The following is a 20,968-nucleotide window of genomic DNA, read 5'->3' on the forward strand; positions in this document are numbered from 1 at the left end:
GCACCTCGATCATCTAGTGATTGTTTGGCTGCCTTCCTGCTTCTGATATACTTAAAAAAATGTTTTGCTGTTATTTTTTGTGTTTTTTTATTAGATATTCTTCAAATTCTCTTCTGGTCTGCTTAATTATATTTTTATACTTGACTTGCCAGAGTTTATGCTCCTTTCTGTTTTTCTTAGTAGGATTTGACTTCCAATTTTTGAAGGATGCCTTTTGCCTCTAACCACCTATTTTATTTGGTCGTTTAGCCATGGTAGACTGTTTTTGATCCTCTTACTATTTTTGATTGGGGTATACATTTAGTCTGAGCCTTTATTATGGTGTTTTTAAATAGTTTCCATGCAACTTGCAGGCATTTCACTCTTGTTACTGTTCCTTTTAATTTCTGCTTAACTAGCTTCCTCATTTTTGTGTAGTTCCCTTTTTTGAAGTTAAATGCTACTGTGGTGGATTTCTTTGGTATCTTCCGCCCTACAGAGATGTTAAATTTAATTACATTCTGGTCACTATTACTGAGTAGTTGAGCTATATTTGCCTCTTGGACCAGATCCTGGGCTTCACTTAAGACTAAATCAAAAATTACCTCTCCCCTTGCGGGTTCCAGGACAAGCTGCTTCAAGAACCAGGTATTAACTGTGTCTAGAAATTTTATCTCTGCATCCCGTCCTGAGGTGACATGTACCCCAACCAGTATGGGGATAATTGAAATCCTCCATTATTACCGAGTTTTCTATTTTTATAGTCTCTCTAATCTCCTTGGGCATTTCATGATAAATAGGTACCAGTTACATTCAGCAGAGGGGCCATTTTTATATAGGTTTCAGAGTAACAGCCGTGTTAGTCTGTATTCGTAAAAAGAAAAAAGAAAAGGAGTACTTGTGGCACCTTAGAGACTAACCAGTTTATTTGAGCATGAGCTTTCGTGAGCTACAGCTCACTTCATCGGATGCATAGCATATCGTGGAAACAGTTTCCACGATATGCTATGCATCCGATGAAGTGAGCTGTAGCTCACGAAAGCTCATGCTCAAATAAACTGGTTAGTCTCTAAGGTGCCACAAGTACTCCTTTTCTTTTTTCATTTTTATATAGTTATTTTGCTGAATCCAGGCCCACTTTAAATAGAGTGTGTCAAACTACTGTCTTTCATTCTGAGAGTTTTTGCACATGATCCTGCAATCTGATACATAATGATGACCCTCCTGTGCCTACACAGATCCCCGCTGACTTGAATTGGACTCTGCACAGACATAAGGGTTGGCCCACATGGAGATCTATTGAGGTCAATGGGCGTTCCTGCTTGGTTCAGCTTGCAGGATCAGGGCATTAGTCAGAGATGAATTTTCACTATTTCCACTGTTGAACAAGTTTCTCTTGGGGATGGTGGTGAGGGAAATTGTGGGATTCCACCACAGCACAAAGCACCACCCCCTCTCAAAAATCTGCCATTGTCACAACAAAATGGTGGTTTCTTACCAATGTAAATCATCTCTGATATTTGTGGGAAATAGCAAATAACAACATGTGACACTGGGGGGGGGGTTGTTGCCTGTTTCTTTAGCCGTACAATTCTTTTCATATAGTTTTGCCCTTCATCAGATTTTTTTATCTGATCAGCCATTTGATCCAATACATGTTTTGACATATCATCTGCTAATATATCCTTTGAGATCATTAGGAGATACTGTGTCAATCCATATTGTGGCGTTAATGGGATTAAGTATTATAAAGTATCAATCTCTTTCTCTCTCTACGCATGGAGGTTTTATTATACAAATACCAGTTGAGTTGGAAAGGGATAGCAGTAAAATACTGCCCAAGGCAAAAATATTTCCTGAGATGGAGGTATCCTGTCAGATTGTGGTCATTCTGTGCAATTGAAGAAACTATTATTACCTGAGGCAATTTTATTACCGCCGTTGCCTCTGGAGACAGTCACTACTTATTTTTATGATATTTTTAGAATGTTTTTAATAAACATACATCTTTCAGTCAAATTCTCCCCTGTGCAGAGAGCCAACATAAAAGGGCATAAGTCTGCCCATGGGTGACTTTCACCCTTTAATCACATACGCACTGCAACACATGAGAATGGTTCCTGCATTAAGGAGAAACTGGGGATGCAGCCAACCCAGGAAGCGATATTAAACCTCATGCTTCAGGTTTTAAACCAATCCCTAACTAATAGAGTTTAGGATAACATCTAAAGTGGGGAGGAGGGGCTGATTACTCCAGATCTGCCCACTGTGGGGTCCTTATGTAACCCACACACCTTCTGGGTGTGGTGTTCTGTCCCATCTAGTGGCACCAAGACCACTTAGAGATTAATGAGTTTGCTCTACAGCCTTAGCTAAGGGCCATATGGCTTTTAGCTCATGAAGTAGAGGCTCATGCATTTAGCTCCAGAGATCCCAGGTTCAATCCCACCCGCCAATGACCGGGGCCTGTTGGTGTTACATTTACACCTTCCTCTGAAGCATCTGGTGCTGGCCATTGTCATAGACAGAGCACTGCATTAGATGGCCATAGGTTCTGATTCAGTATGGCAATTCTTATGTCCCTCAGAGAGATGGCCACTTCCAATGCCAAGCGGAAGAATTTGGACAAGCCTGCCAGCTCCTTTTGTAGTGGATTAATGGGAGACTGGTCATATGTCCTTGTTTGACAACAGTGATTTATGTCAGACATAGATTGTTGCCCTTTGCCTAGAAGAGCAATAGCACAATCTGTTTTGGGTTTAGTGACCAATTTCTAATCAGTCAGATTGTTGTGGGACAGTTTTAAATGTAAGTTGTAATAAGTCTCTGTCTGCTGAGGGAAAGGGAGAAGATATGTTGGTGAAGGGTGCGATAAAGTTTGTATTGCCCTTTGTTAGAAAAAGCTGCATAACTAATATGCTCATCCCAAACTCGTGGTAATAAAGGGAACTATAAACATTTTATTGTGAGTTTACAATGACTGTAATACTTATACAGGGCTTCCCAAACATGTGACTGTGAAAATTTAAGACACCTCCATGCCATCACATACTTTATTTATGCCACTTATTTTTCTTCTTCCTCTGCTTTTTCACCTTTAAAGTATGTTACTTACTATGGAAACAATTACGTCACTGTTTGGGTAGAGTTTAAATCCCCAAATGCTGGGCAGTGTGGCTATGTAAATACAAAGCGGTTGGCTCCAAGCTCTCCCCACCTCTTACTGTGTCCCTGGCTGTTTCCTACCAGGCTTGTCCTGCAGGCTGTTCCTCCAAGTCACTCCTGTAGTCCCCTCCTCCAGAGGGTCTCGTCTCCTGGGCGGCTTTTCACTAGCCTGTTGCTGAAGGTTCTTGTTTTCTGTGGCTTCTCAGCCACCCTGCCCTTCTGCTCTGCAGTCCTTTTACCATTGTAGTTGTTGTGAGTCCACCAGTCAGCCCTAGCTGAGCAAGCAGTTTGTTTCCCTATGAACTCTTTAGTGGCTGAAACAGAATGGGATACCCAATGACAATCATCTACCACGTATTGCTATCATTGACTAATTTCTCCACTGCCTCTAGGAATATGGAGCATTTTACATTTGTCAAAGTTCCCCTGCTAACTTGTAATTATGCAGCTAAAATATCCCCTGTTCTCCTTTTAATAATTCTTGTCCTTCTTCTGTCACTATTAGGGGAATAAAAATAACAAATATGCTATCCCCATATTCAAGATTACAAATCTACATACTGCATAGCACACGGTAAACCAGTCCCCAGAAGGCCAACAACATTACACGTAGGAGAATTTAGTAAAATAGGTGCTTGCATATTCAATGTAATGTATAAAAACATGCAATAAACTAGCCCTCAGAATTAACTAAGATTCACTGCAGCCAGTATCCTACATGCTCTTCTTGCAGAAATACACCAATAGTACCCAAAGCCCTAATACACCATAGTCAAACTCCAGACAAATTTTAGAGACAGGGAAATTTCCAAAGGTTTGGACTCCAGTTCTCAGAAGCATCCAAAAGTTCAGATGTTCAGCCAAACTATCCCAACCAATGAAGGCCTTAACCAACCCCTATGTCTCCATTCATCCTTGATATCTTTTAAGACGGAGGTCTGGTGCTTAGTCCTCCCTCCCTTCATACCAGCCTCTTCAAGAGTGCGTCATGTGGCTGTTTCTACCTACATATCCTGGATTTCCGAAAGAGGGAGCTGCCATGCCAGGGCTGCCCCCTCCTCTATCCACAAAGCCTTTTAGATGTCCCTCAAGTAGTTGGAAGTGGCAAAGTCTGATCCCTACTGCAGTTAAACTGCAGGAGCCAGAAGCCCTTGCCCAGTTGCTAAAGCTTTGGGGGCTTTCACTGCGCACACCCTAGAAGCTAGGCAGAGAGTATCCCTCTACTGGCAGCAGTGGCCGGCAGGTTTGTGCAAACCCTCCAGTGGAGTTTTATTGTTTGTAAGATTTTATTCATTTTTTGAACTTTGGTGGCACACTTAGACGCTGTACCTACATGAACAAAATATATATTTGGAAGTGTCTCAGCACTATAAGTATTAGGCCCTAATTTCAGTCGAACATCAGAGCTGTCATGAAGGAAGCTGAGGGAGGAAAGAAGTTGAGTTGTGGGTGATGGGAGGGAGGGATGTGGCTAGTGAGTGGAATAATTGTCATTTGATGTTAAAGAAAGGGGAATGTGTGCAGTTATGAGCTGTTAGAAGGTTTGCTTTGCAAGGACTTGGAAACTTCTGGCAGGTAGGTGGGCCATCTGATAGCCATATAAATATAGACCCATGTTATCTAAATTTTCAGACTTCAGATTATTGAAACCAGAGGTTTTTGTTTGTTTGTTTTTCATTCTTACTGCATATGGATGTTTAGTATTTAGTGATTACAAGACATTTGAGTATGAATTTATCTAACTCAGCATGTCTCAAGTTGAAAGAAGTGGTTAGAAAGAAGCTATGGGATGGGTGAATTAACAAAAACATAATTTTCATGAAGTAAAATATAAACGTTATCAAGATTTGAGTAGCAAAAGAGAGAATATTCATTCTCATCTCAAAAAGTGCAGAAAACTAGCTTCAAGATCAACTGTTCTCTTGAATGAAACTTCAAAGTGAAAGAGAATAACACTGATGAGCTTGATTTCGCAAGTGAAATATTTTGATGCCATTGTTGTCACTGAATATACTACAGTAATCAGATACTATGGTAACAAGTACCTAGACAGATACCTAGTCATGGAAATATAATTGTGATCATAACTTTAATCACAGCTCTTCAACATCTGCTTCATTCAAGAGCCAGCCCATCCACAATTCTTCGGCTCCTAAACAATGGCAAAGATCAACTGGTGATTATGCCATTAAAATAATTTTAGAATTTGAAATAAGACAGAAGCACTTTACCTTAGATATACTCCTCAAGACAGATTTCAACTTGCAAACGAAGAAACAAAAGGAAAAGTTAAAGAACAAAAAGAACTGGCTTTGACATTAGTGCAAAATGCCTGGTTGAATATGAGAAGTGATCTGATAATGGCATAAGCATAGAGAAAAATGTGCACCTACTTAAAATATTGATTCTGTGTCTGAAAATAGACCCTCAGAATAGTTTGCCTGAGTTGCTGATGATGCCACCCAAAAGGGCAGAGAAAACTATGACATGGAGGTCTTCATGATTTGCTTATAAAATGAAAAAAAATTAGAACTCTCAGATGTAATCATTCTCTGACCTATTCGTGGTTAGTACACTATTTAAATCTCATTGAGTAAGAAGCAATATCTAACAAAATCCTAATGAACATTGTAGAAGTTTAAAAAAATTCTTCATCTGTCACCCTTAGTCTTATGGTAGGTTAATTGAAAAAGTTTAAATTGTACATCAATAAGTCACAAATTTTTGAAAAACAAAAACATTGAAAAAAGCAAAATGGCTTCATAATTTTTAAAGCCATTTTCAACCAAAAAAGTCATTTGAAAAATGTCAGTCATCTGTTTTAGGAGTTTGTATTGATCAGGAGGAGAACTTTGATCAAAATATCGCACCCATTTTACATAGCAAGAGATTCTGCAAATAGGCACTATATTTACAAAATGATTAATGGAGGTTTAAGGGACTTGACAGTTTACACACTGATGATGCTACTGTCAACATCTCAGGGGAAATTGGCCCAATCATAGCAATAAAGAATGAACCACACACTCACAAAATCAAAAACCAATTCAGAGAAGCCACAGAATCTTTCTGTTCCATAGCTTACAGAGTTCAACATAAACAAAAAAGTCATAGGTGAAGCCAGGACAGAAAAAGAAGGCTGAAATATGGCTGATGGAATGTAACCCCAGTTCCTTTCCTCTCTTCTAACATTCAACATGAAGCTCCAGAGATCTTCTCCAAATCTATATTTGTGAACTAGATTGTGGCACAGTTCATTACATCAAAATGGTGGAAAACTGTTGAAGTAAAATTGCAGAAGACAATTGAATTGAATTTGTCAATTTATAAAAATATGTGCACTTCTATCTAGCCAGCTTTGTTTTTCACCAAACACGTTTTTAGTATATTCAGATTGATTTGGTCAAAACTTTATAGTAGTTTAGATGCCGGGGGAAAAAAGTTGGTAAAAAGATATTGCTAATGAATGACAGATATAAAAGAGTGCCTAAGCAGTTGGTAGATTGGGGACTCCTTTATTGCATTTTTATGTTTTACTTGCAGAATTGTTAGCTTTTCATTTTGGACAGTGTGTGCCTTTTTGTGATTGAGGAAAAGTCCCTTTAAGCCTTCTATGTTTGCCCCCAAAGAGCTGGCTAGCTAAAATTAGACTAAACGGGAAGCTGATGCACTAAACAGGAAGATGATGACCCAAAAAAAAAAAAAGAAAGAAAAGATAAGGAGGGGAGAATTAAGGGAAGCTAATAAGAATACAAGGTACTTTTGGCTGAGGAAGCTGCTTGCGGTTATGGGGTGAGGAGTTTGTTTTTATAATATGTTCATAGTCCATTTCTTTTTTGGGGTGGCGCCTAATTAGATGAGTAGAAGATAAGTGACATGAAAAAACAGTCTTGAGACCCTGATACAAAACCATTGAAGCCAGTGGACAGACTCCTATTGACTACAGTGGGTATTGAATCAATTTGCAAATTGAGTTTGCAAAATCATATTAACTTGAAACTCAAAGCAAAAAACTAGTGCTATAAACCTTAAACTGAAGGAAATGTTTACACAAACCCCAAGGAAGGAAAACCATTGTGATTTTTCTACAGCTGTACTAACAACTTGTAAAATGCAAAACGTATTTAATAACAAGGAGTAACTTTGTCATTTTTTAATGAGTAAAAACAAAGCAAACTGTCCCTCCAATGAGCCATTCAATTTTAGCTAATTCCTAGTAGGCAGAAATGAGCCTTCAAGGAATTTAGAGGAGGAGTGGGTAGTAGCCTAGATTTGTACTGGAAAAACACTTGCAGTGCCATAAGTGCTGGAGTATTTAGGGTTACCACTGCAATAGTGCTTTACATGTTTGACTAGAAACAGAACGAATTGGTGCCCGTCCTCTTTATATAAGATAATAGTGGCTTCCAGTGGCTACATATAAATAATGATAAAAGACCTCATTAGGCAGGGATCAAAGTACCCAAGGGCACCCTACTCCTTTTATGTAGGTATCAGTGTTGAATCTCGAAGTCATTTTTCTCTTGACTTCTGTCGCAGTGCAGTCAGTTGAGATGGAATGGAAATAAAGAGAGAGCAAAAAAGTCTGTCCGAAACATAGGAATCTTGCAAGCATAGGGAGAGCTTTCTATAGGAGTTAAAAGATCGGTCTTTTTGAAGGAGTATATAGAACTTCTTTCCCCAAATATGTTTGTCTATACTGTGGTATAAAGCACAAAAGGGTGGTTAATTGGTATTACGTAGCTCAAATAGCCTGACATAAATGTTAATGAGAAATATACACCACAGGTGGTGAGATTTCCTACCTATCGACGACATTAGCCCTGTTGCTAATGAATAAAATATTAGAGATTTTCAAAGAACCCTACAGGAGCTAGCAGAGCCATAACTAAGCATTTGAGTGCCCAGGGTGAGCAAGCATATTTGCACCCCCTAGAAACGACACATGGTGGGCACCCAGGGTCACATCCCCCCCCCCCCGCCCCAGATTTCTGCCTTCCATTTAGCACAGATGTTTTAAAAATGTGGGGAGCACCATTTAGCACAGATGTTTTAAAAATGTGGGGAGCAGGGGCGCCATTTCAGATTTTGGGATGGGGAGGCAACTTTCACCATGATTCCAGGGGCTACTTAGGCACCTGAAAACTCTAGTCTTTTTGCCGATAACTTAGAAATTAGCACTGTATCTAATTCCTATATAAAGAAAGAACAAAATGTATTCAAACACCAATTAAAGACGTATTTTAAGTTTATATTTAAATTTAGAACAATCAGGAGATAATACAGCAAGATATTCCCAATCTCAAGCCTTGAGGTGGAGTCATAACTGCTCAGCTATGTCCTGCTATTAAACCAGTAAGACCCTCATTCAGCTCAGTTGGTGGTGGAGAGGAGCCTGTGCTTTGGGAATGAGAGGAATCCGTTTCAATCGCTATGGCCAGGATTGAGTCCCATATGAGGAGGAGGTGCCACAGTCGGCCTGTTGCTCTCGGGGGAGAAATCTGGATTTGGGAGTGACAGAGGAGAAAGATCTGGGTGTATTAGTTGATCACAGGATGACTATGAGCTGCAAATGTGATGAGTCTGTGAAAAAGGCTAATGCAATCCTAGGATGCATCAGGCAAGGTATTTCCAGTAGAGATAGGGAAGTGTTAGTACCATTATACAAGGCACTGGTGAGACCTCATGTGGAAAACTGTGTGCAATTCTGATCTGCCATGTTTAAGAAAGATTAATTAAAACTGGAACAGGTCCAGAGAAGGGCAAATAGGATGATCCAAGGAATGGAAAACCTACCTTATGAGAGGATACTCAAAGAGTTTGGCTTGTTTAGCCTAACCAAAAGAAGGCTGAGGGGAGATATGATTGCTCTCTATAAATATATCAGAGGGATAAATAGCAGGGAGGGAGAGGAGTTATTTAAGTTAAGCACCAATGTGTACACAAGAACAAATGGTATAAACTGGCCATCAACAAGTTTTGGCTTGAAATTAGGCGAAGGTTTCTAACCATCAGAGGAGTGAAGTTCTGGAACAGCCTTCCAAGGGGAGCAATGGGGGGCAAAAAATCTAACTGGCTTCAAGACTGAGCTTGATAAATTTATGGAGGGGACGGTATGATGAGACTGCCTACAATGGTATGTAGCCAATTTGTAACTGCTAGTAGTAAATATTCCCCACATGGTGTGACAGGGGAGCTCTGAGTTATTACAGAGAATTCTCTCCTGAGTGTCTGGCTATTGGGTCTTGCCAAAATACTCAGGGTCCAACTGATCGCCATATTTGGGGTCAGGAAGGAATTTTCCCTTGAGTCAGATTGGCAGAGACCAGGGGAAGGGGGTTCGCCTTCCTCTGCAGCATGGGACACTTGCAGGTTTAAACTAGTGTAAATAGTAGATTCACTGTAACTTGAAGTCATCATGATCTGAGGACTTCAGTAACTCAGCCAGAGATTAGGTGTCTATTACAGGAGTGGGTGGGTGAGGTTTTGTGGTCTGCAATGTGCAGCAGGTCAGATTAGATTATCATGATGGTCCCTTCTGCCCTTAAAATCTATACAGTGGATTATATTAGAAAGCAATTACATTTCTACTGTCTGTGTCTGAATGTCTTTCCCTCTGGTCTGCTCTGTTTTAGTGTCTTTAGCCTCTAGCACTGTTGGTCTGGCTGGGCAGGTTGTCCACACAGAAACCACAGAAGTAACGCTGACAGCTGACCCCATTGTAGGATTTGGGGTACAGCTCCAAGGTAGCGTGTTTGCCACTGAGACCTTGTCTTCTCCACCTCTGATTTCATATATTGAGTGTGACAGCCCAGCAGAAAGGTGAGGCTCTTTCAGATGATTGCTTCTAACTATATCTTGCTGACAATGCCTGGGGATGGTTTGGTTTGATTGCTTTCAGATTTCTGAGAAATTCTGGACCATTGCTCAGTGGAAATGTAGCACATAATGAACTTCCTGTTCTGATAATAAAATGTTATATACTTGATCAGGTGTAAGACAAATAACAAGCAGCAGTGCCTTTATCTTGCTGATTGCTTCAACAGCAGACTAGAGGCTATATTAATTAAAAAGGAGAGAATCCATTTTTTAAAAAAATCTCTGAAATTCAAAACTAATAAACTCTTTGCAATGGAGGAACCACATCCATCTCTGCTAAGTTTTAGTTCAGCTCACAGCACAGGAAATGCTTGACTTTTGAATTATTAATTATTTCTTGGAGCATTTCAACTGCACCTACATACGTTTTTGTAATACCATGGTTTCATGTAGAACCACATTAGTTCTATAGTAGATACAACTGCTAGCTGCCATTGCGTATAATGAGCTGATATATCATCCTTTTTAAAGGTCAGGTGGGATTTATTTTGTATAACTGGATACTGGTTACCTGTACATCTGAAGGCTAATTTTTATTATTGTGTATCAAGGTGTGGGGTTCTACAAATAGGAGACAGAGTAATGGCAATAAATGGAATTCCAACAGAAGACAGCACATTTGAAGAAGCTAATCAGCTTCTCAGAGACTCTTCTATCACCGGCAAGGTCACTTTAGAAATAGAGTTTGATGTTGCAGGTATGAATGTATATGTATATGTATTTTTTGCAAGACAGTATTAAGAATGATTATCACGTGTATTTTATTTGGCAGGCATATGAGGCTGGAACTTTATTTTCACATATGCCATTTCTTTGGGAAGCTGCCCCTCTGAAAATTGTGCCTGTAGGTGCAGCTTTCTCATTGCACATGGCCCTCCTCGGTGTGCTCCAAACCCCAGGGGAAATGACAAATGCTGTAGAAAGTTATGGTGACAGTCCCTCCTCTTTGTTATTTGCAAACGTATTTCTGTCCAGAGTTAGAGTCTTAGCTCAGCAGAATATTACTAAATGTATTTACAATCTCCTGTAGAGTGTTACCTGTTAATGACATGTTTAGCTGTTCAGAAAAGTGTTATGTAAACAGTGGGTTAGTGGAGAAATCTTAATGGTTCCATTCTTGAGGTATGGACCAGAAAGAACAACACTAGAATTTAATCTTTAAAAACAACACTGTAAATTATATGCAAAAAATAAATTAAATAAAAGTAAGGAAATGCATAACATTGCCAATGCATCTTTTACTTTCCCATGGCTCCTCACCTTTTTTAAGGTATTGAAGCATGTAGAATACAAAATCACAGATTATATATGTAATATGCGCAGTATATAAACAATGTACATCCCAAAACACCCACCAATCCACACCCTATATATAGATATCTTATTTTTTAAATATATTTTAAAATTAATATTATGTATCTATATAAAATATTAAGAACCAATAAGACAGCTCCACTAATTTAGTAATAGCTCCGTAGAAGTCATTACTGTGTCAGTTCTGCAGTGATTTTGCATGGTATAAATATTCTTACAAATGGAATTTCATATTATGGTCATGTTATGCAAAATTCCAGCTAAGGGTTGCTGTAGTAATAATTATGAATGATACCTTATCATGCAAATTTCCATGAAAGTATGGTCAGACTATTGCATATTATCCATACATTTTTATACATAGCCAATGCAATATTCAAAAATAACACCATGCACAACTGGAGAGCAAATTTTAAATCTGTCTGAGGTCACAAATGAAAATGAGTTTTGTGTTGCAAACTTTGGGCCTCCTGCTGTTCCCAATAATGTCTGTGTCAAAACTCACCAGAGAAGAATCGGGCTTCTCGTTGCTAGTGGTATTTATTTACATCTCTAAACCACTGCAACGTGCACTCTGATTTATCTGGGGCAAAGGAGATGCCACAAGTCAGGACTGGGATGTAATGTTGGGTGTTCAAACTTTCATTGCCTCAGCTGGCTCCTGGCTTTCCCTCTCTATGCTGTGCTTTTGTTCCTTTACTTTTCCTGAGACATAAAATCCACTGCAGTTATTTAGGTGAATATTTCAAAATGTCTTAGACCTACACCAAAAAGTGCCTGAAATCAGAAGGACTTATTTTGTGTCTTTTTAATTAAAAGCTACCTAACAACAGTAAGTTTTTCATGTACGTGCACGCACAAAATTGCACCTCAGCTGAGATGATATGGGCTAAGCCACTGGTAGGCACATGCAATCTCCATCCGTTGAGATTTAAACCTCAGAATAATGGAGCTACAGACCCTTACCTTATGCAGTGAGATTACCATCACTGATATAAAATATGTTGCATGTGTCATGTTCCTTTCACATCAACTCCTACATTGTTTTCATGAATGGGTAGGTGTGATGTAAGTGTTATTAATGTATTTTCATTGGCTTACACTTAAAACTCCACATCCTTGCAAGTACTGCAGCCTGTAAATCATCTACTTTTCATTACAGAATCAGTCATACCAAGTAGTGGAACATTTCACGTAAAACTACCAAAGAAGCATAACGTGGAGCTTGGCATCACCATAAGTTGTAAGTAATTATGATTAATTTTAAGCCCACTATTGTAAGGTATTAAATAGCTAAAAGTGGATCATATAATCATGCGCTGTAATCAGTTTCAATTGAAATACCTCTTTGTGTGTGTGCTATTTCCAGCCAGTGTGATGGTTAGCAACATAGGCATCGACTCTGTGGGTCTTCCAGGGCTGGGGGGAAAAATAGTGGGTGCTGAACACCCACCGGCAGCCAGCTCCATTCCCCCCCCCCCCGACCCCGCAAGCGCCTCGCACCCGCTGTCAACCCTGCTGATCAGCGCCTCCCCCTCTCTCCCAGCTGATCAGCTGTTCCGCAGCGTGCAGGAGGCGCTGGGAGGGAGGGGGATGAGCGAGGGCAGGGTGTGCTTAGGGGAGCGGGTGGAACGGGACATGAAGAGGCGGGATGGGGACTTGGGGGAAGAGGTGGAGTAGGGGCAGGGTGGGGATAGAATGGGGGTGGGGCGAGGCGGGTTGGGGCCTGAGGCAGAGTCAGGGAGTCGAGCACCCCCCGGCACATTAGAAAGTCCGAGCCTCCGGTTAGCAATGCTAATGCTATCTATTATCAAGTATTTCCTTCTAACACATTTGTAGTTTCCTTATTATGTTTATAGCTAGTTGAAGAGGCATGGTCAAGTTTGCCATTACTAAAACATAAGTCAAATTTAAGTTGATATGTGCCCTAATTCAGGAAAGAACTTAAGCAGAGGCAAAGTCCCAGTATAGTCGGTTTAAAAACAGAAGCCAATGGGACTTTGTTACAAGCAAAAGTTCTTTCCTGACAAGGGATGCTTTCTTGCATCAGGGCCAATTTTAGCAAAGCAAGGCCCCCAGTCCTGCAAGAGGTTTCTGCACTGACTTCAGAGGGACTCCTCCTGGGTGCAGGGACCCACACAAGGAGTCATTTGCTGCATCAGGGCCCAAAGGTTATGTGTGGGCTAAGCAAATAGCTTCAAAACTGTTTATACATTTAAGTGTCAGTGCCAGCAGATCAGCACTTATGTGTAACACTTTAATGGCACACCAAAAATAGACAAATCATAGAGCAAAATTTAATTTAATTAAGGAAACAGATTTCAGGTCAAAATAATAATGAGAGAAATTTATTCATTTAATTTTTTTAACACTTTGACATTGTCATTTTACATTTGAAATAAAATATTTTTTTTATTTTCTAACTTTTTTTAGCAGCCAGTAAAAAGTGGCTCTGGTCTGTAACTTGATCTTGTTAGACCCCGCCCTTGATGCAAGCAGGCACAATCCCATTAAAGTTAATGGGTGTTATGCATAGAGCACAGATGCCAGTGATGAATCTGGCCTGAAAGGAATTAAAATTTCATTGCTTTTTGTGGCCTTACTTAGACCATTGGCTTTATTCAGAATTATGTTTATGCAAAATACTTTGTGAAATGTCTGTAGGTTTTTTTTGTGTGTTTTAATTTATATTATCAAAGCTTTTAGCAGCACGACAGATTAAAATTAGTAAAAAATGCGGTCAGGAATTTAGCACTATGATTGGCATCTGAAGAACAAATGAGATGCATCACTGTAGGTTCAGATTATTATGTTCCCATTTGTTATATACGCGTATCAAGAATTGTTAGACGCAATAAGGAATGCAGTTTGATGCAAATTAAAATCATAGATCTGCCAGCAGAAGGAGTGGTAACACATGAAACATTCATACAAATAAAATAGTGAACAATGGGAAGACCTAGAAAGAGGTTTTTCTATTTAGTTATTAGACCTTGGCTCAATGTTGATTTCCTGATTATTTATAAAAAAATAGTTTTTACTTGTATTAATAATATTATTTATATGTATATATATATGAAGATGTCTTCTTTTCTCTTTCAATTTACTGTAATACAAAGGTTTTAAAGTGTTTATCCTCCCCCTCATTAACTAAAACTTTGAAAATTTGTCTGGTAGATTTCAGACCGTTTGTAAAGCCTTGAATCAGTTGTACTTGTGCTTGGTTTAATACTTTGTTCTGTTCTACCGAATTAACTCAGAAATGAGCCAGTGTGATTTAACAGGGTGAATGTTTTATACTAATTTCACTCAGAGCATTTATAGCACATTAATATCTTCATGCCATTTATTGACATTACTGTCATAATGCTAAATGCTTTCATTTAAAAAACAAAATGAAAATGGCCCAACAAAACAACGGAAGAAACTGCATGCACTGTGGGTGAAATTCAACTCTCCACAAAGCTGGAGCTATCAAGCTTAGACCATAAATACTACATGAGATCAGGTGATATAATATCCATTTGGGCTAGACATGGGTTAGCACTGTAGACACTCTGTAGTCAATACTCCTGCAGGCACTCTGATGCAGGAGTCTTCAGGGGTCATTTCTGCTACCCCTCTTGTTCAGTTCATATGTAAAGGTTCTAGAGGAGCTAGTGAGGTACGTAGTCCAAGGTGCCATTGGTATTATTACTGAGGGCATTCTGCGCCAAAAAAATTAAAATTCTGCGCCAAAAAATTCTGTGCACAATATTTTAAAATTCTGCAAAATTCTAAAAATTTTATTTGTCAAATAAATGTGGAGGCTTCAGCATGGCATTGGGGAGCACAGGCCACCAGCTGCACAGAGGTGGGAGATCACTGTGAAGATCCGCCCGGGACACGGACTCAGTGGTGATGCTGCACCCAATCCTGACACAGCGCAAGGAACAGGCCTGCCCCAGAAACACCCCAGGGCCCTGCTTCTCCATGCCAGGTGCACCTGGTGTGGACAGACAGGCTCAGCAAGGCAGGATCCAAGTATGGGGGGATCTAGGTGTTGGTTGAGAGGGTTCTGTGTGGGGCAATCTGATGTGGGCAGCTCAGTGGTGGATCTGGATGCGGGGGGGATCTGCATGCACAAAGGCTTGTTGGGTGGTTCTGGGTGCAATGGTAATGGGACTCTGCAGAGGGAGTCCAGATGAAGGTGTTTCTTTCATTTTTCTTGGTCAATAAATAAGCCTACGTGAAACTACTGCCTGGTTCTCAAAAAGCTTCTGAATCTGGACAAAGTACTCAATGAACCTGAGCTGATTTAGAGTTTTGGAGGAAACCATGTGCAACTCAATTTTGGGGGCTGAATTTCACTTTGTTTAAGATTCATTCAAAATAGAAACTAAGCGGGCACAAATCATAATGAAGTAAAACCAGAAGAAAAGTTCATGTGAATCCCTGTAAACCAAAGCCACTGGTTTTCATGTAACTGTCATGTCAACTGTCTCTCAATACAATGGGCTTGTCAGATGCTGCTCTAATACACACAATTTTACACTCTTAACCTCCCAAAAGAAGGTCCTAGTTAAGTCTTTCAAGGTTCCCCAAAATTCTTTAATGGGTTACGGGTCCCCTTAGCATCCACCTAGGGCTTGTGAAAGGCCTGTTTTCCATTAATATTAATATGCTTTGGATCAGGAACCTAGTCCATAGTCTGCCAAGATAAGTGACTCTATCTTTCATACTGCAGTTAGCACCAATTTCATACCCAATTAACTGCTTCTGGAAATTAAAACTTCTCCATTTTTTAAACCAGGCCACAGAAACTAGAACTGTGTAAATAACTGATTTTCTGGTTCAGGAGCTGAACTATACACTCGGAGAAAAAATTCATTTCAGGTTGACCCAAAAAGAAATTGTTCCACTTTTTTTCAGCAAGACAAAAAAGTTGAAAAAAAATTAGTTTTGAGTCAAAACATTTTGTGTGACCCAAAGAATTTGGGTTTGGGTTTTTGTTCTTTTTTACTTTTTGTAAAAATAAAACTGAAGGAAAATTTGAAACAAAAAGTCATTTCAAATTGAAACAATTTGTTTCAAAAACGTCAAAACAAATCTTTTCAACGTTTTCAAGTTTGTTTGTTTTTTCCAGACAGAATAATTTGGTGAATTCCACTGACCTGAATATGCATTTTTTGGCAAACAATTTTTATCCAGTTTTTTTTCCTAGCTCTAATGGAACCATGTATGACACAACAATATGCTAGGCAATATCATCTTTTTTTAAACAGAGCCATTTCATGGAAATTACTAAGCAGGTCAGCCCTCAGCAATTGTAAGGTGTTTAAATTTGATTTAATTTATTTGCCATCTATATTGATTTTAAACAATGTAGTGGAATATAGATTTTTTTAAGATTGATTTTTGTGACACACCAACTACTTTATCATAGCCACATATTTTAAAAATACATTGAAAGGTGTTAAAAAGATATATTTGCTAATGTAATATGAAAATTGTAATTTCCTATGTCCTGTATATCATACACCAAAACATATATAGACCCCAGTCCTGCAAACACTTATGCACATGAATAACCGAGTTCAATGGCACTCCTCCTATGTGTAAGGTTTCACATATGCATATATTTTTTCAGGATGAGGTCCATATTTATTAACTATATTTGAACGTTAGTCAAAAAATGTGAAAATCATACCCCTTTGGCATAAAAGAACTGTTGCATACTCTCCCACTGTAGAAATTTTAAAATGGAAGAATATTGTCTACACACACACACAGTAAAGCCTGTCTTTAGCAGCCACTCTAAAATGAGTGACAAAAACTGTTTATCTATTAGAAGTGGTCTTCAAATAAAAGTGGGGCAGAATTGTGCTTTTTTTGAGATACCTCGTGGTGTTTTCATTATATATTAAAGAAAAGGAGGCTAATTGTTATATTTAGTGTCAAGGAGAAAAATATTTGAGGAGTTGTATATTGAATAGTATTTATGTATATGTATAGGTGTATCTATACGTACTATCTATTTTTATTTATTTACTTTGTATTAGCCATACATTGTACTCAGGTATTGAACCATCTGTTCATGAGCATAAATCAGTTCTTACAGTGTCTGTTAGTGCGGATACAGTTCTGGCATCATCAGAATTTTTATTATTAACCTCCATTCACAGGTGGGCCAGAAAAAAAAATTGTTTCAAGGGGCTTCAAAAGCAATAGTTGTACAAGGTTTGAGCCTGGAAGCAAATTATCTTGACTCATTTTCCAAAAATCATTATGAGCACTTTATGTTAGGCAAACCTTAAAAATACATAAAAGATTAGCAGGTCATTTATTCTTTTTTGTGCTTATATATCATTAGTAAGACTCTGATACCCTTACTCACAACAAATTGTACCTTACTCCACAAGTGGTCCCCTGAAGCTAATAGCTCATGGAATAAGAGTAAGGAATGTATATAATATTTCAAGGGTTTGCAGGATTGGGCCCACATCCACAATGCGCAGATTTACTTGACAGCTCTCAGCAGCCCCAAATGAGCCATCGTAATATTAATTATGCACTTTTAAGAACAAAAAATAATCAACTGTAAGAACTGCTTACGTATGGATTCAATGAGCTTTTTTAGGCCCGTTAGTAAACAGTGTTCTCTAACAAGTAGGGGTTATCAAGAGCTGCGCGTCAATGATTTCAGTTTGCTGACTTGGTTTGTGTACAGCCTCTGGATTTTAGTTCGAGTTTTGAGTTCAAACAAAGTTGGAAACTCAAAGCCAAACTCAGCTGCAATTGCCTAGCTTTGGCTGGACACTAAGGGGAAAAAACGCTTTTGCCTGGTTTCCCGGCCAAAATCATAATTTGATCCAAGTTTGTTGGAAACATTTTTGAAAAAAGTTCATAGATGTTTCTGTGACCACAGCCTGTGCTTCCTGTTTGCAATGATATGTTATAGCAGGTGTAGATTCTGATTTTGTCATAGCAGTAACGTTGAAGGGGCCGTTGCATTATTGGTTCCCATAGATTTCAGGGATTTTTATTTCCCTTTTCTGGTTCAATAGTAATATTACAGTAGTACATAGCCCAGGGCAGTGAGCCTTCCAGCCCAGGTCGACAGACTCAAGCTCACAGGGCTCGTGATACCACTCTAAAACTCGCTCTGCAGGCGCTGTGCGTCAGGCTGGAGATCAGACTCTGAAGCCTAGGGGGAGGGGGGTGGGTTTTCAGAGTCTGAGCCACAGCTTCAAAGCACCACGTCTACACAGCTATTTTTGGTGCGATAGCATGAGCCTCACAAGCCAGAGTCTGTTGATCTTGCCTGGGAGGCTCGATTCAGCGGACTGTGTAGACAGATCCTTACAGACTAGGGTGACCACCTTTTCAAAAAGCAAAAGCAGGACACCTGCAGAAACCCACTCCCGTCCTCTTCCCCCAAACTCCCACACCCTGCTCCTCCTCTTACCTAACCCTAACCCCTCCCCCGGCCAGGTCAAAAGCCAGAGCCAGGCTGTGGTAAGAGCTGCCCAGGCTGCTGTGGGGAGCCCTGGATCTTCCACCTCCCCGAGTAGGGTGATGGGGTACCTGAGAGCAGCCCCCAGCCCATATCTCCACCCCTCGAGGCACGTCGCCCAGGACAGGTGGAGGGTCCAGGACTCCCCACCAGCAGCCTGTGCTCCCTGGGCAGCTCTTACTAGTGCCTGGCTCCAGCTTCTGACCTGGCCAGGTGGTGGGGACTTGGGCAGGGGAAAGGAAGGGCAGGGGGTGGGGCCTTGTGATGAGCTGGGGCTAAGGCCCACCTCAGCTTCCCACACCGGGAAGAGTCTGGTGCTGCCCCTGAGCCTTGGGAAGGCACGGAGCAGCACTGCAGGTAATCTGGGACAAATGCTATCCCAGAGTCATTCAACCCAGGACTGGGACATGAACTCTGCATTTCGGAACTGTCCCACCCAATTGAGATGGGCGATCCCCTATTAGAGATCCCAACTTGGGTCAGGGCCTCGTATTTTGGCATGGTACAAACACAGGTTGATCAGTAGCTGCACCGAATAGTTTACTATTTAAATAGGTAAGACAAACAATAGATCAGGTACTGAGGCGCAGAGACCGCCTATGTGATCTGCCTAAAATCCCAGAAGAAATCTGCAGCAGACCCAGAAAGTGAGCCCAGATCTCCAGAGTCCCAGGCCAGTATCTTAACCACAGGATAGTCTTCCTCTCTGGAATATTAAATGAGTGTAAAAAAATCAAAGGAAATTCACACATGATGATTACAAATACAAAGTATTAATCATTTAATTTTATTTTAAAGTAGACTAAAAGCAGAATTTCAGCCTCAGCATTGAACTTACCATCTGTATCTTTTTATGCACTCTGATGCACCCTTTAGGTTCCAAACACGCTCTCCAACCTTAACACTAAAAGGGTCCTAGAGCAGTTTTTAAACTAAGGGCTGGGGAAAAGCCAACAGGTGCAGAGGAGCACGTGGTTCGGACATCCCTTAGGGGAGGATCTGTTAATAGAGAATATGTCCTAGTGAGGACGATAGGATGGAAAATGATAAAATACAGGCAGGGTCTGATCAGAAACAATCAAACAAAAAAAGAGTCCCATTCAATTACATCGTGTAATGGCAGACAGCTAAAAGGAGACAAGTTTTTAAAGTGCTTATATACCAATGCTAGAAGTCTAAATAATAAAATGGGTGAACTAGAGTGCCTTGAATTAAATGAGGATATTGATATAATAGGCATCACAGAAACTTGGTGGAATGAGGATAATCAATGGGATACAGTAATACCAGGGTACAAAATATATCGGAAGGACAGAACAGGTCGTGCTGCTGTGGGAGTGGCATTATATGTGAAAGAAAGCATAGAATCAAATGAAGTAAAATTCGGAAATTAATCAAATTGTACCATAAAATCTCTATGGATAGAAATTCCATGCTCTAATAATAAGAATATAGAGGTAGGGATATATTACCAACCACCTGACCAGAATGATAATAGTGACTGTGAAATGCTCAGGCAGATTAGAGAGGCTATTAAAATAAAAAACTCAATAATAATAATGGGGGATTTCAATTATCCCCATATTGACTGGGTACATGTCACCTCAGGATGGGATGCAGAGATAAAGTTTCTTGACACCTTAAATGACTGCTTCTTGGAGCAGCTGATCCTGGAACCCACCAGAGGAGAGGCAATTCTTGATTTAGTCCTAAGTGGAGCACAGGATCTGGTCCAATATAATGAATATAGCTGGACCACTTGGTAATAGTGACCATAATATAATTAAATTTAACATCCCTGTGGTGGGGAAAACACCACAGCGGCCCAACACTGTAGCATTTAATTTCAGAAAGGGAAACTACACAAAAATTAGGAGGTTAGTCATGCATCCGACTATTCACCCACAAAAGCTCATGCTCCAATACATCTGTTAGTCTATAAGGTGCCCCAGGACTCTTTGCCGCTTTTACAGATCCAGACTAACACGGCTACCCCTCTGATACTAGAAATTAAAGGGTACAGTGTCAAAAGTGAAAGCTCTGCAAGCTGCGTGAAAACTTTTTAAAGACACTATAATAGAGGCTCAACTTAAATGTATACCCCCAAATTAGTAAGAGAACCAAAAAAGAGCCACC

The 20,968-nt window shown here is 39.9% G+C and overlaps 1 protein-coding gene across 3 annotated transcripts in view; it reads left to right on the forward strand.

The window, feature by feature from the left end:
* Positions 1-20,968, forward strand: part of GRIP1 (glutamate receptor interacting protein 1) — a 564,631-nt gene that overhangs the window by 494,185 nt on the left and 49,478 nt on the right. For all 3 annotated transcript variants that reach the window (XM_074942092.1, XM_074942091.1, XM_074942093.1), the window contains 3 exons: positions 9,780-9,966; positions 10,575-10,720; positions 12,500-12,580. In XM_074942092.1, the coding sequence (XP_074798193.1) occupies positions 9,780-9,966; positions 10,575-10,720; positions 12,500-12,580 (414 nt within the window). The remainder of the gene's footprint in view (positions 1-9,779; positions 9,967-10,574; positions 10,721-12,499; positions 12,581-20,968) is intronic.

Source organism: Natator depressus, chromosome 1, assembly GCF_965152275.1.
Source record: "Natator depressus isolate rNatDep1 chromosome 1, rNatDep2.hap1, whole genome shotgun sequence".
NCBI lineage: Eukaryota > Metazoa > Chordata > Testudines > Cheloniidae > Natator > Natator depressus.